The sequence below is a fragment of the Antechinus flavipes genome, chromosome 3, assembly GCF_016432865.1.
Source record: "Antechinus flavipes isolate AdamAnt ecotype Samford, QLD, Australia chromosome 3, AdamAnt_v2, whole genome shotgun sequence".
Taxonomy (NCBI): Eukaryota; Metazoa; Chordata; class Mammalia; order Dasyuromorphia; family Dasyuridae; genus Antechinus; species Antechinus flavipes.
In genome coordinates, this window is record NC_067400.1 from 630,293,074 (window position 1) to 630,309,116 (window position 16,043).

Consider the following 16,043-nt stretch of genomic DNA (forward strand, 5'->3'; position numbering starts at 1 on the left):
AAGAGAAAAAAATTAGAGCACTTTTTTCATATGATTTCAAAATGTTTGGATTTCTTTATTCGAAAACTGCCTATCCTTATCCTTTTAACTATTGGTCAATAGAAGAATGACTCATTTTCTTTCAAATTTTTACAAGATTTTTGTATATATGAAACAGGAGAATTCTAAGAAAAAGTCTAGAAAGTTCTTAAAAATTTTCTACTTTCCTTCTGATTTTAAGTACATTGCTTATATTGGTACAAAAATTTTAGTCTAGTGTAATCAAAATTATCCATATCATACTTCATTCTTTTCTCTGTCTCTTGAATATTCATAAATTCTTAACATTTCAATAAATGTAATATGTACTATGATCTATGAGCTTTAAATTTTCTTGTAATAACTCCATTTACATCTACATAGTGTATCCTCTTGATTGAATCTTGATAAAAGTTATATCACTGGTCTAGGTCCATTTTCCATCATACTTTTCATGTTTCCCTACAATTTTTACCAATTAAGGAATCTTCAGCCTCTATATTTCTCAAAAGCAAAGGTAATTATTTGCTACTATAAAATCTATGTCTACTCTCTTCCAGGAATCTGCTTTTCTATTTCTTGGCCAGTACACAATAGTTTTGATAATTAAATACACTTTATGATCTGGTTCTGCTAAATCTCTTCCCTTTGCATGATTTTTCATTACTTCCTTTAACATTCTCGACAGTTTGATGTTCCAAATAAATTCTTTGTTTTTAACTAATTGAATAAATCAGTTTTCAGTAATTTGAATGGGACAATCAAATTGGGAAGAGAAGGTAGTTTAGGTAAAATTGTCCCTCTTTTTAAACTTCATGTCCTTCCTCTGAGAGTGAATCCACACCACTGGTCTCTGCAATCATTGGACTAATGGTAAATGATTCCACTTGAAAAGGCTACAAAGCAAGGCCGCAGTGGATATAGACTTGAAGCACCTAGAGGACTGTGTACTCCCCACAGCCTCAAAGGCTGAGATGAACCAGATTATGGTCTCATTCTTTACTACTTGTGCTAATTTGGGCCTGACAACTAAAACCAAGAAAAGACAGGAAATGGTCCTTACCCAGGGACAGCAGATTCTGGACATTCTCCAGTGTGACCTCTTTGTACAGCTTCTTCTGAAAAGGGTCCAGGAGCCCCCACTCCTCCTCAGTGAAGTCCACCACCACATCCTTGAAGGTCACCAACTCCTAAACCATCAATAACCACTTGATTTAGAGCTGACATTCCAGAATTTATCTGGTCCAACCCTCACCAACCCAAAAGAGGAAACTGAGGCACAGATGGAATTGGCCTAAAATTCATATGACCTTTATGACTGTTGAAGCCAACATTAGGAACTAGGCTTTAGGAGCCCAATGGAATAGAGAGAAAAGCTTTTTCTATCTGAAGTGCTAATTATGTTGTATTCATAAGATCTGGAAAAATGTGTTTTATAATGCTTCTGATGAAATAAGGAAACAGATTTGGCCTGTATCAGTGAGATATAAAAATATATGAAGGAGAAAGAGGTGATGGGAAATTCCTCCCCATGCAAGTGTCATGTCTTAAGAATTTAAGAAATTCTATGATGAGTTGGGCAGAAGTTGAAAATTATTTTATATTCTGAGAGATGGAAATGAAAATTGATCATTGAATAAAGAACAAATAAAAAAGAATGATTTGCTAAATTTCCTTAAAGTCAAAAATATTCATAACTAGATGAAAGCAAGAGAAGTATTCTAGAGATGTAGTACTCCTAATATGTCCATGATGGAGTGGTATGAGACTGCTTGCAGCAAAGCCACGCTCTGTTCTTACACTGAAGGGCTGAGACAACACTGGGTAGGATGGGTCATGGCCAGAATGATCTGTTGTCTTTGCTTTATGATTGCTTTCATTTGTTTATGGAATATATTCATTCATTTCATTATTGAATTACTAAAATAGAAGTGTAGTTGGGGGGGGGGGGAGGGAGGGGAGGAGAGTTTATTTCCTTCTTTAAAAAAATGTGATATTTCATCAACCCAGGTTGGAAACTGAGCAAATGCATAAGGGAGACACGGATAGTTTATTCCTGAAAAAGAAATTGTTTCAACATCATGTAAGAGTTCTAGAACACTGGAGATCCAGAATCGATAAAGGAATAAGAAGCAGACTCATGGCTCTCACACAAAGAGAGGGCCCACCACTTTGCCCACGCTTTGATCCCCTGGAAGGCATCATTACTCCCCATGCTGCTACCTGGAGGACCAGAGCTCGACAAGCGTACCAGCCAGCTGATGCCCTTCCATTTCATTTTCTTCCCAAACCCGGCAGAATGATAAGATTTGCTTTTTCAAGAGTTCTTTTTGTGGAGCGCTTCTCTTTCTTGCAGATAAAACGTTCTTCACTTTTTGTTTTATTTTCATTTTCTGTAAAAGATCTGGCTCATCTACTTGTATATTTCACTTTTAGCTTCCATTCTATTATTGAATTTATGAGCAATTAAAGAAAAAGATTTCTCTTATTTTCTCTATTCCAAGTTCTTTAAGAACAACTGTATTCAAGAAAAGGGTTCCACTGTGAAAAAAGTCTGCGTTGAGTTGAGACTACATGAGCTCAAACATGTTACGACCATACATTAACTACCAGGTAGAATTTGAGGATTCTCCTAAACTACTCCATTACATTTATATTTACACACACACACACACACACACCACACACACACACACACATATATTTTTGCTGACGCAATTGGGGTTAAGTGACTTGTCCAGAGTCACACAAATTGTAAGTGTTAAGTATCTGAGGCTAGATTTGAACACCCGACCTCAGGGCTGATGCTCTATTCACTCCACCATCTAGCTGCCCATACATTACATTTTTTAGACAATAAGTCAAGGCTATAAAGATTTAGAAGACCTGGACTAGTCCCAAAATATCTACATGCTAAAGACCAAACAACTTCCTAGAGAAGGAGAATTTATAGTCTCCTTTGTACATCTGCTAACAGAAAGCTGTTATTACTATTAACTTTAAAGCAAAATAGACAATCTACAAAACACTTTCCACACAAATAAAGTCAGATCTAAAGAATTGGAAAAATATTAAGTGCTCTTGGATAGGTCGAGCTAATATAACAAAGATGACGACACTACCTAAAGTAATCTATTTATTTAGTGCTATATTGTTAAGGCTCCCAGAGAGCCTCCACAGCTGTGGATCACAGCATCTGAAGGCATTGCAAGGCAGGCTTCGTGGACTAGGAATGAGATAAACTGGAGGCAGAGGGAAGAGGAGCGAGGTCAGACAACACAATGGCCTCTCAGTCAGAGAGATCAGAGAACAGCAACGACCTCTCAGTCTCCTTGTATCATCCTCTCACAAGAGAGATCCATTCTGCTGGTCTGGATTGGATCTCCAGCAGCCACTGTCAGGTGGCTCCTGTGTATTCCAACAGCTCCCGTTGTTGGAGCCATATACACTATACCAACCAAACTCCCAAGAAACTATTTTAATGACTTAGAAAAAATAACAAAATTCATATAGAAGAACAAAAGGTCAAGAATTTCAAGGGAACTAATGAAAAAAAAAAGCAAATGAAGGTGGCCTAGCTGTACCTGATCTAAAGCTATATTATAAATCAGCAGTCACCAAAACCATTTGGTATTGGCTAAGAAATAGACTAGTCAAACAGTGAAATAGATAAAGTTCACAAGACAAAATAGTCAATGACTATAGTAATGTAGTGTTTGACAAACCTAAAGACCCCAGCTTTTCAATTAAGAACTCACAATTTGACAAAAAACTGTTGGGAAAATTGGAAACTAGTATATGGCAGAAACTAGGCTTTGACCCACATTTAACACCATATACCAAGATAAGGTCGGAATTGGTTCATGATGTAGACATAAAGAATGATATTATAAGCAAATTAGAAAATCATAGGGTCTATACAGGAGGAAAGAACTTGTGACCAAAGAAGAACTAGAGATCATTATTGACCACAAAATAGATAATTTTGATGATAGTAAGTTAAAAAGTTTTTGTCAAACAAAACTAAGGCAGAGAAGATTAGAAGGGATGTAATAAACTGGGAAAACATTTTTACATTCAAAGGTTCTGATAAAGGCCTCATTTCCAAAACATATAGATTATTAACTCAAATCTGTAAGACCTCAAGCCATTCTCCAATTGACAAATGGTCAAAGGATATGAACAGACAACTGTCAGACTGGCTAAAATAACAGGAAAAGATAATGACAAATGTTGCAGTGGATGTGGGAAAACTGGGACACTGATACATTGTTGGTGGAATTGTGAACACATCCAGCCATTCTGGAGAGCAATTTGGAACTAGGCTCAAAAAGTTATCAAACTGTGCATACCCTTTGACCCAGTACTGTTTCTATTGGGCTTATATCCCAAAGAGATCTTAAAGGAAGGAAAGGGACCTGTATGTGCCGAAATATTTGTGGCAGCCCTGTTTGTAGTGGCAACAAACTGGAAAATGAAAGGATGCCCATCCATTGGAGAATGGCTAAATAAGTTATGGTATATGAATGTTATGGAATATTATTGTTCTGTAAGAAATGACCAGCAGGATGAATACAGAGAGGACTGGAGAGACTTACAGGAACTGATGCTGAGTGAAAAGAGCAGAACCAGGAGATCATTATACACAGCAACAAGAAGACTATACAATGATCAATTCTGATGGACGTGGCTCTCATCAACAATGAGATGATTCAAACCAGTTCTACTTGCTCAGTGATGAAGAGAGCCATCTACACCCAGAGAGAGGATCATGGGAACCGAGTGTGGACCACAACATAGCATTTTCATGTTTTCTCTTGATGTTTGCTTGCATTTTGTTTTCCTTCTCAGGTTTTTTTTTCTAGATCCTATTTTTCTTTTTGCAGCAAGATGACTATATAATTATGTATACATGTATTGGATTTAACGTATATTTTAACATATTTAACATCTATTGGACTACCTGCCATCTAGGTGTAGTGGGGAGGGAGAAAGGGGAGAGGAGGGAAAAATTTGTAACAGAAAGTTTTGCAAGGGTCAAAACTGAAAAATTACCCATGCATCTGTTTTGTAAATAAAAAGCTTTAATTAAAAAAACCCCACAAATACAAAAAATTGTGCAAAATAGACCTAATTGCATGCAGAAATTTGTAAACATTGCTTAATACATATTCCAACAGCGTAACTCTTGTGTGCTCCCAGAAAAGCATCAGTTCCCTGAGGCCCACAGGGATTTCTTACTTCCGCAGGACCCTCCTTTCTCAGCAAACTTTGCCTAGGACTTCTCTGCTCTGTGGAAGCCCCGAGGGGGAAAAATCTCCCCTTTTTCTTGAGATAACTGTCTCCTAAAAATGCACAGCTGTGCTTGCACTCCCCAGGTAGGTCTGAGTCTGGAGCTCGGAGAGGTCAGGGGGATGACCTTTGCTTTCCCTGACTCTCCCTCAAAGAACCATTCGTGGTTTGGGGAACCATTTTCAAGAGAGAACTCCTACTTCCCTCAGTCTCAGCCCACCCAGAAGTCCTGCTCTCCTGACTAGGAGACTCCTCAAGGGCACCAACCTTCACCACCATACCCAGAGCTGATGTCTGGCCATCATTAAGTCTCTTTCCTGAGCCTTTAATCCAGCATGGGGGCTTTTTAAATGTGAATCGTGAAGAAAACCTAATAAACTCCACTTGATTCTACCCTGGCTGTTCTAAATATCAATACGCTCAATGTCCCCTTCATTATACTCCATCTGCCAAACCCTTTTAGAAGCTTCATGGACTCACTTCCAGGGCAAATGCTGAGTCACTCCCTTGGCCTGGTCTAGGGATCTATGGGAAAACCCTCTGTACAGACGTTTCTAACCCTAAATGCACAGACCCACATCTTGTGTTCTTTTCTGAATAAGGTCCCTTTGCCTTTCTCTGTGTCCTAACCAGTTCTCACGCAGAACTTCTTTGGGAGTCTGGGTACAAGATAAAAGCTGTGGCTCAGGAGGAGAGACTGTGTCTCTGTCAACAGCCACCCATGGAAACTGTCACCCTCCTGAGTGGACAAATAAAGCCCAGTTTAGTCTCTGGCTGGATCCTGCACTCCCTTACTCTGGGCGTCCCCAGCAAGGACCCGGACCATTCTCACAACAAGATCAAAAGAGACCCTATTTCCAGGGCTCCCGGCTCATGGCAGATGCCACAGAACCAGGCCCCAAAGCCGGGCCGGGCTTCTCCCACCTTCTTCCCTTCCCCCTCCCGGACCTGGGGACACTGGGCCCTGGCTGAGCCTTGACCAGGACTCTCCATCCCATAACTGGCATCCAGGGGCTTCTCTCATCCTGGGAATGTCCTCCCTTCTCCCCTGGGCCTCCCGGCCTCCTTCCCATCTCACCTTCTGAAAAAAAGAGACTTCCCTGGTCCCCAAACTGGTGGAGGCTTCCCTCTGAGAGCGCCTCCCATCTACACTGTACAGAGCTGGTGTGGACACACCTGATGAGATGTCAGCTCAGGGAGGGCAGGGACTGTTACTTTTTTAACCTTCCTTCACTTCTCCCAGAGATGGGCACAGTGCTTGGCACCTGGGAGCCACATTCTCAGTGCTCACTGATGGGACCCGAGACCTGGCAAAGGAGAGGGACTCAGAGCCCTGGGAGCCGCCTGAGAGGCAGGGAATGGGCAGCGCCAGGGGGGTGATTCCTGCCCTGCTGCCGGCCCTGCCGGGGCCCCTCCCTCTGACAGGAAGAAGCTCCCTGGGCTCCCTTGGGCTCTCCCTGGGCTGAGGCTGCTCAGCTCTGAGCAGGGGCCGCACTCACCTGGGACGAGGGGCTCCGGCTGCCGGGGGCCATGTCTCTGGTTCCGGGCTTGGGTGCTCTGCCGGCCGGGCTGGGTCTTCAGAGACGGAGAACAGGGTCTGAGGCTTCTTTATCCAGGCTGGTGCTGACCTGCTCACAATGAGAGAGAGAGAGCGCTCAGGGCAGGGTCGGTGGGGAGAGGCTGCTCCCCAGGAGGAGGCCCAGAGATCTCAGAGAGAAGGAAACAGAAACATCTCAGAGAGGACATAGAGAGATCTCACCTGTGGGGACAGGGAGACCCTTCTAGGACCCCGATCACAGGACACTAAGCTTTTCTGTTCGCTATTTTGGGGGCACGGGGTAAGCCCTTGGGACATAAGCCACAAGAAGTCAAGATCCCAGGGTCTTCAACGGAACCTCTGAAGGGCTGGTGATCCTGCCAAGCCCTGTGATTCCTGCCTCAGTTTCCCCATCTCTAACATAGGGCCCCCCACCTCCCAGCAGGCCCAAGAACCCAGGGAGGGAAAAAGACCAGGGGGAAGAGCTGGATGGGAGGCCCAGAGGCTGAGCAGCCCCTCCCTCCTCCACAAGACAGTCCTCCAGGCAAATGAAAAGGCTGGTGGAACTTTACACTAAGAGCTGCACTTCGAGAGCGCTTGCTGTATGCCCTGCCCTGTATTTAGTGTTTTACAGATCTCAGTGGGCAGGAGAAGGGGAGGGGGAGGGGCGGCTCTCATCCTCTTTTGACACAGGGGGAATTTGAGCCAAACAGGGGTCAAGCCAGAGTCCGGTCCTTTTCCCCCAAAGTGTGCACCGGGCCCTGAAGTCCCCGTGAGAAGCTCACGCCAATGGGGGCTCACTGGCTGAGGGGGCAGTTGGACTCCCCGAGAAGCTTTCGGATCCCAGCAGCCGCAGGGGTGCCCAAACTCGGCCCCTCCCCCACCGCAGCCCACGCAGGTGGGATCCCTCAGGCTCCAGCCCCTCCCCCACACCCCCACCCGGTGCAGCTACACACCCACGTGCAGTCACCATTCAGTTACTGGCACCCACGCACAGCTCGCACGCGCCCCCCCACTCGGACCCTGCGCACCCGCACCCCATTTCGGGGACTCTGCCATCGGAACTGACCCCAACTACGTCCCTGCGGGAACGTGAAGGGAGGGGAACTTTTAGACTGGGAGGTGGGGGGGGGGAACCTCCGAGGCCGCGCGTGCGCACTGCCGTCCTACTCCCCTCCCCGACTCACCCAGCACAGAATTGAACCAAACCCCCAAACCAGGAAGCCGCGCCTGCGTACCAGGAGACTCCCAGCATGCCCCGGATGGGGCAACCCAAGCGGGGTGTGAGGGCCAGGGAAGCATTCTGCCAAGCCACGTGCTCCAGGCTCCCCGAGTGGGGAGGGGTCGTGACGTCATTCTCCTCCGGGTCCGGTCCTTCCCTCAACCCCGACCTTTTGCCTACTAACGGTACAGAGCGACCCTTTGCAGGGTAAGCTCCAGGGAGGCAGGGCCCATCCTCTGAGGGCACCCAGAATTCGGGATTCTGCTAAGCACACAGGTGGCGCCCAATGAATGCACACCGGCCCTGATGACAGGTGCGCTCCTCGGGCCATTCTTACAGACCGGGAAACTGAGGCAGATCCTGAGAGCAGGCACGTGCTCAGTGTCCTCCTGGAAATGCTCCGAAGCCTCGTGCCTTTGGGGGCGCAGGAGTGCCCCCAGGAGTTGGGCGGATGGACTGACGGGGCAGAATGCAGGGCTTGCAGCCAGTGGGCTCTGGGGGCAGACTCGGCCTCAGACCCCTGCGAGAGGTTCGACCCCGCGCCTCAGTCCCCACCTGGATGACATCACCCTGGAGCAGTGCCCTTCCCACCATGCTTCAGTACCCTCCCCTAGACCACGAACGACCCTGGTGCAGTCCCTTCCCGTTTCCTCCCTCCATCCCAAGATCTGAAGCACCCTCGTCCTGACGTGTGAAGACGATCCCTAGTGAGCTGTGAGCCGCCTCCTCCCGCCCCGCCCCCGCTGACCATAGTTTGTGGCGCCCCGGCCCCCGCTCCCGAGGGAACCCGGAGGAGTTCCGGGCCCGCCCCAATCGGCTGCCTTAGCCCGGGTTCTCTCTCGAGCTCCGGGAGCTCCGGGGGAGGGCTGGCGCGCACACTTTCACACGCGCGCGTGCACGCATGCCCGGTGCTCCTGTCCATCCCTCCGGAAGACGGGGTGCCATTCTCGGGGGCGAAACCCTCCTCAGAAGCCGGTCTCCACCCCCGCGCCCAGGGTGGCCTGACCTTTGCCATCCCGGCTGGTGCTGCAGTAGCGGCTGCGGGCGTTCGGGGGTCGGCCGTAGGCTCCCCGCCCCCTCCCGCGCCGCTCCCCGCCGGTTCCTCCGCTGTAGGGACCGACGCAGCCAAGAGCGCGCGACTGGTCAGGACTCCGTTTCCGGGTAGCTTCTCAATTGCGGGCCGAGGCCCGACTCCCCCCGCCAGAGGGGGGCGGAGCTTGCGCCTCCGGGACTTTGGGCTTCCTCCCCTCTTCCCGGGCCGCTCCGTGTCCCGCTGCCCTTTCTGACGGTCAAAAGCCTTTATTTCCTTTACCTTGGGACCCCGATTTCAGAGCGCTCTGGGTCGCTGCCCTCCGCGGGGGAGGCGGGGCCCCGTCTCCCTGTCCCCTCCACCTGGGGCTGCCTCCCTCTGGCACTGGCGGGGGAGCCCGCGGCCTCAGACGCTCCTCTGTGCAACACAGATAATCCCTGCGCCCTTCTCCCCCCGCCCCCTCCCCAGACTCTAGGCGGGGATCCAAGGCCCTGACCAAGCTCTCAGTCCTGGCCCGGGGACCCAGGAGCTGCCCTTTGAACCTTAGCGACCATTCTTGGGAGCTTTTGTTAAATCCGGTTCTTCCTCTCGCACCTCTTGGTTTACAGGAACCTCCCCAATTGGAACCGTTTCCCCCAGAACGTCCCTCACAGCCTTGGACATCCCTAGGAAAGAAATCAGAGGAAGGTTCCCAAGGTCCCGACTCCTTGGCTACTGGAAATCTGCTTCCTCCAGGAGCTTCTTTAGCCACCACTGGATCCCCCGACAGCCCCCTCCCCAACAGTGAGCCCCCTCCCTCATTCGCCAAACCCAGCTCCCTCCAGTGTTGAAGCTTTCCCTATCACTTGGTCACTTCCAAACAGACCCAGCCCCCACCTTTACAGAAAGCTTCCTTGAACCCTCCCCACCCTTGGAGCCATCCTTCCATCTCAGCCCTTTTCCCAGCCAAACTCCCCGAAGTAGGTGGCTGAACTTTGTCCCTTCCTCTGGCACCGGCTCCTTAACTGGCTCGTTCTTGTGCTAGTGGTCAGTCTTCTGGACCTCAGAGTCCTTCTGACAGTGACGCTCCGGATCCTTCCTAAGGTCTACACATGTTGCATAAGGACCAGTTTTCAGAGTGTTTTTCCTTTAGGGCTGATCCAGCTAGAGAGGGTCAGACATCACGGTGTCCTAAGAGGAGAACACATGTTTCAATAAAACCACATCGTTTACTTTAGAATAAACTCGGTTCCATCAAAACTACATTTACAGGGACTGATGGTCTATCCTTGGGAACCTCAATTTTCCAAGACCTAATTTCTGCCAGGACATCACAATATCTACTGGGTAATCTACTCCAAGGTTTTCTTGTGGCAGACTTTCTGCTCAGGAGGGTCTGAGTCCCAGAGTATAAAGGAGGAGGGTGACTGGGAGGGGATGGACAGAGGAGGGAGGACGAGGTTTCAGGGGAAACCAGACGTTTGCATTTCTGAGTGACTTAGAGTCCCAGTCCTCCACAGCGGGGCCCAACAACCTGCCCACTCCTGTCTCCCTGTCCCCTCCATCTGGGGCTGGCTATTCTGAGCCAGGTTTAGAACACTGGCAGGGGAGCTTAAAGTAGCCTTTGTTTGCTCCTCTGTAAAAATGCAGATAATCATAGAGCCAAGTACAATTGGAGCCCTAAAGTGGAACTGAGTGGACTAGAAGCAGGTCCAGGCAGAAGAAGGGACATCCCTAGGGCCAAAGCATGCCAGCTCATGATGACCAGGAATGGGGCACAGAGGACCTCAGAGACCTTCTCAGAAAGACTTGCTTCCCTGATGCCCATGAGGTCTCTTCTGCTTTCCACAAGGCCCTCCTTTCTGAGCAAGCTGCCTTGGTCTCTTCCTCCTAGCAGGCCCCAGGTTGGAATCAGCCTCCCTTTTAGTTGAGAGAATTGTCTCCTAGAACTGGGGTGCTCTGCTTGCACTCCCCAGGTAGGTCTGAGCCCGGAGATCAGATGGCTGACCTGTGCTCTCCCTGACACTCCATTATAGAAAGAAAAAAAAAAAAAGACCATAGTTGTCTTTTGGGCTACGTTCATGCCATGACTCCTGCTTCCCTCAGCTCTCTAAAGCCCACCCAGAGGCCCTGCTCTCCTGACTGGGGAGACTTCTCCATTGGCCCAACCCTTATGCCCATACTGCTGCTCTCTGGCCATTGTGTCTCTCAATGACTTTCCTCCTTGCACCCCGGTGGTCACAATCGCATCTTTTGGACTCATATGCCCTCACTCTTACTACTGAGCCTCTCCTACCTAGCAAGTAAGGTAATGGTTTTCCAAACCGATTTTCTGAGGAAATACCTGACTCCATTTGATGCTGGATGAGCGATTCCTGTATCAATGCACTCAAAAGTCCCCCTCAGTACTTCCCTTTCCACAATCACTTTAAGAAAGCTCCTATATTTAATGTCCAGGCTAGCTCTCTGGTGGGTCTTGGGCTGATCCTTGGGCTTTGGGGAAGGGGGGCAGCATTGAAGTGAAAGAGGCAGGAGAGCAGGCTGGTCAAAGATGGATTCTGGACTCTGGAGTCTAGAGCCTGAAGTCTTCTCTGTGGCCGAGATCTCCGAGGCCGAGAGAGAGCCTTCTGTCCCTGGGAATCCCTTAAATCCCCCAGGATGACTACTTCCCCACACCATACTGGGCATGTGCAGCTGTAGAACATCACATCACCACATTACCCTAAGTATACGCCAACTAGATTGACCACATCATTACATTACATCATGTATGTGCTTAGAGAACGACCATCTCACCCCGGGTAGGTACTTAACTACAAGCACCCTGCTGTCTTAGCCTCAAGGACACCCTTTCAGAGTTCAGGCCAGATACACCTAGGCTCACTTCCTGCCCTGTTATTCTGGATATGAAGACAGAGGAGGATTCCTGAGTCAACCACTTGGCCAATCGAACAGCTGCTGTTTTCTTTGGACTGTGGACGTGCTTATGCAAAAGACATTTGTAGCAGGTCTTTCTAACTCTACATTCACCCTTTTGGTCTTTTGCTGATTCCACACTTTTTCTTTCTCTGTGCCAATCTTACCCAAAACTTCTTTGTAAGCCTGCTGGCGAGACTTAGCCAAAGGAAAGGTCATGTAGCTCAGGAGCAGAGACTCTCTCTGTGTCAATTGTGGAAGGGTGAGACACACGTGCCCATCACCCATTCATGGAGTCCATCACACTCTTTAGTGGATATAAAGCACAGTTTACTGTCAGGCTGGAATCTGTTTCTGTTACTCTGGTTATCCTTAGTAAGGACCCTGACAATTTTCACAGTAGATCAAATGAGATCATACTCATATGGCTCTTGGCACATGGCAGATGCTACATAACCAACCCCCAAAGCCTTTCCATATTTATATGTAGTGAATTTTGTCTTCAATCACTATAGTGAACATATGCAAATGTTAACAAATACTGGATAAACCGGAACCAACACCATAATTATTGTCAGAATTTTAGATGAATTTGTTTTTGTATGGGAATGCAGCTAATAAACTTGACTTCGGCTTTCTGTTTGTAAATAGGTCATACAGTGGATATAGGTGATGTAGGTGAGAGGTAAAATTGTGAATTTCCTGATCTCAAAGATTCCAAATTTGAAAAGATTTGAACGAACTTACTTGTTTATTGGCAAAGTAAATTGGAAGTTTGTTTCAGACCATTTTTGTAGGAAACTTCCCAAGTGACCTGAGGTAAAAAAGGACAGACCACACCAGAGTCACATAATTGTACCAGAGGTTTCTAGAGGAAGGGAGACATCTACATTTCCTCTTTAAGTCTTTTATCTGTGAGGTCTGCTTATCTGAGGGGACTCCCTGTTTGATTTTATCAATTCTATTAAAGGGGATTTCCCCCTCTGATTTTTTTTTCAAATGATGACCAACTAAGAAATGTAGGACCAAGGATAGTAAAATGGACCATATTGCTTGCATTAAAAAAGGTTTGGCAAAAAACACATTTGGGGGAAAGGAAAATTGGGAGGGTTTACAACAAGTTTTTCAAACATATAGGGAACTATCAGAGTTATAAATGTTTGAGTCATTCTCCAAATGAGAAGTGGTCAAAGGATATGAACAGGTCTTTTCAGAAGACATTACCATTATCTATAGAAATATTTTAAAAGTTCTAAACTACTTTTGATTACAAAAATGCAAATTAAAACAAGTCTCAGTGATACCATCATACCTATAGAATTGGGTAAAATAAAAGGAAAATGACAGTTGTTGAAGGGAATGTGGGAAAATGGGGATATTCATGCACTGTTAGTAGAGTTGCCAACTAAGTCACCATTGTAGTGAGCAATTTGGAACCATGCCCAAAGGACAAACTATGCATACCCTCTGCTCCAGCAGCACCAGAGCTAGGCCTGAACCACAGACTAAAAAAAAAAAAAAAAAAAAAAAAAAGGAAAATGAACTATATATACAATATTTTTTATATCTGCACTTTTTTTAAAAAATAACTTTTTATTGATAGAACGCATGCCAGGGTAACTTTTACAACATTATCCCTTGCATTCATTTCTGTTCCGATTTTACCCCTCCCTCCCTCCACCCCTTCCCCCAGATGGCAAGAGTCCTTTACATGTTGAATGGGTTGCAGTATATCCTAGATACAATATATGTGTGCAGAACCCAACAGTTTTCTTGTTGCACGGGGAGAATTGGATTCAGAAGGTAGAAATAACCCGGGAGGAAAAACATAAATGCAAGCAGTTTATATTCATTTCCAGTGTTCTTTCTCTGGGTGTAGCTGCTTCTGTCCATCTTTGATCAATTAAGGCTCTCTTTATCGAAGAGGTCCACTTCCATCAGAATACATCCTCAAACAGTATCATTGTTGAGGTATATAATGATCTCCTGGTTCTGCTCATTTCACTCAGCATCAGTTCATGTAAGTCTCGCCAGTCCTCTCTGTATTCATCCTGCTGGTCATTCCTTACAGAACAATAATACTCCATAATGTTCATATACCACAATTTACTCAACCATTCTCCAATTGATGGACATCCTTTCATTTTCCAGCTTCTAGCCACTACAAACAGGGCTGCCACAAACATTTTGGCACATACATGTCCCTTTCCTTTCTTTAGTATCTCTTTGGGGTATAAGCCCAGTAGAAACACTGCTGGATCAAAGGGTATGCCCAGCTTGATAACTTTTTGAGCATAGTTCCAAATTGCTCTCCAGAATGGCTGGATGTGTTCACAATTCCACCAACAATGTATCAGTGTCCCTGTTTTCCCACATCCCCTCCAACGTTCCCCATTATCTTTCCCTGTCATTCTAGCCAATCTGACAGGTGTGTAGTGGTATCTCAGAGTTGTCTTAATTTGCATTTCTCTGATTAATAATGATTTGGAGCATATTTTAATATGTCTATAAATAGTTTCAATTTCTTCATCTGAGCATTGTCTGTTCATATCCTTTGACCATTTATCAATTGGAGAATGGTTTGATTTCTTATAGATTAGGGTCAGTTCTCTATGTATTTTGGAAATGAGGCCTTTATCAGAACCTTTGATTGTAAAAATGTTTTCCCAGTTTATTTTTTCCCTTCTAATCTTGTTTGCATTTGTTTTGTTTGTACAAAAACTTTTCAGTTTGATATAATCAAAATTTTCTATGTTGTGGTCACTAGTGATCTCTAGTTCTTCTTTGGTCATAAATTCCTCCCTCTTCCACAGGTCTGACAGGTAAACTATCCTATGTATAGCTGCACTTTTTGTGGTGTCAAGGAATTAGGAGTTAAGGGGATGACCAATCAACTGAGGAGTAACTGAATCGATCATGATATGTGATTATGATGGAATCCAATTGTGCTGCACAATTTGAGGAGCAGGATGATTTCAGGAAAATCCTCCAAGACTTATATGAACTAATTAAGTGTAAAGTGAGCAGACCTAGGAGACCACTGCACAGAGAAATAGAAACACTGCACTGTGATCAATTTTGTGCAATTCATTGGTCCATGTAGGATGGATGTAGGATGTAGGATGAAAAGTCCTATTCCTGCCCCCTTTCATCCTGAAAGAATTGATGGTAAGTAAAGATTGAAGGATTTTTTTTCCCAATATGGTAACATTTTACATGATTTCACATATATAATTGATATCATAGTTATTGTTTTAACAGTAGGTCACAGAGGGTAGAAAGGGAGAATTCAGATTTCAAAATTTTATTTTCCTTAAGTTTCCTATTTTAATTTATTCTTTTTCTTTTAAATAATATTTTTCCCAATTATATTTCAAAATAATTGTTAATAATGTCTTTTAAAATTTTGATTTCCAAATCCTATCCCTTCCTTACTTTTTTCTTCTGAATTACCTAACAGGGTAATTCAACATAACTTATTTGTATGTAATCTCTCAGGACACCAATTTATCATTCACTTTGTATGAGAAGATTCCAAGAAAAAATGAAAGTGAAAAATAGTATGTTTCAGTCTGTATTCATGCAACAATTCTTTTCTCTGGAGGCAGATAGCATACACCAAGTATTTCTCCATTATCACTTTTCTGATGTCTGATGAGATCTGAACTCTAGCTCAAGGGTATTTTCCATTGATTATCTGGATAAATTTGTATTTTAGGATGCTTCTCAGGGAATTGAAAAAGGTCTATACCCTCAATAAAGCATTGGCTATATTCACTATCTTGAAAACAATTATTCCCTAAGATGATTTTCTTTCAGTTATTTAGTACAGAAGAATGCAACTTCTTCATTTCATCAAATTCATAGTCATTCTCTTAATTTGTGTCTACTTTACATTAGAATCCTAGATTTCGGAAGTGGATTTCTCTGACAAAGAGACTTAACTGAGTTTCATTGGAGAAATGATGGACAGAAACAGCTACACCCAAAGAAGGAATACTGGGAAAGGAATGTGAACTATTTGCATTTTTGATTTTCTTCCCGAGTTA

At 45.4% G+C, this 16,043-nt stretch overlaps 1 protein-coding gene and 1 long non-coding RNA gene across 2 annotated transcripts in view; both read right to left on the reverse strand.

Moving 5' to 3' along the window:
• LOC127556780 (zinc finger protein 28 homolog) overlaps positions 1–16,043 on the reverse strand; it is a 100,472-nt gene that overhangs the window by 11,037 nt on the left and 73,392 nt on the right. The window contains exon 3 of the mRNA XM_051990213.1: positions 1,082–1,208. Coding sequence (XP_051846173.1) covers positions 1,082–1,208 — 127 coding nt within the window. The remainder of the gene's footprint in view (positions 1–1,081; positions 1,209–16,043) is intronic.
• Positions 4,936–10,293, reverse strand: LOC127556787 (uncharacterized). Its single transcript, XR_007952506.1, has 3 exons — positions 9,076–10,293; positions 6,810–6,938; positions 4,936–6,388 (listed from the first exon to the last, which is right to left on the reverse strand). It is a non-coding gene; the product is annotated as an uncharacterized LOC127556787 (long non-coding RNA).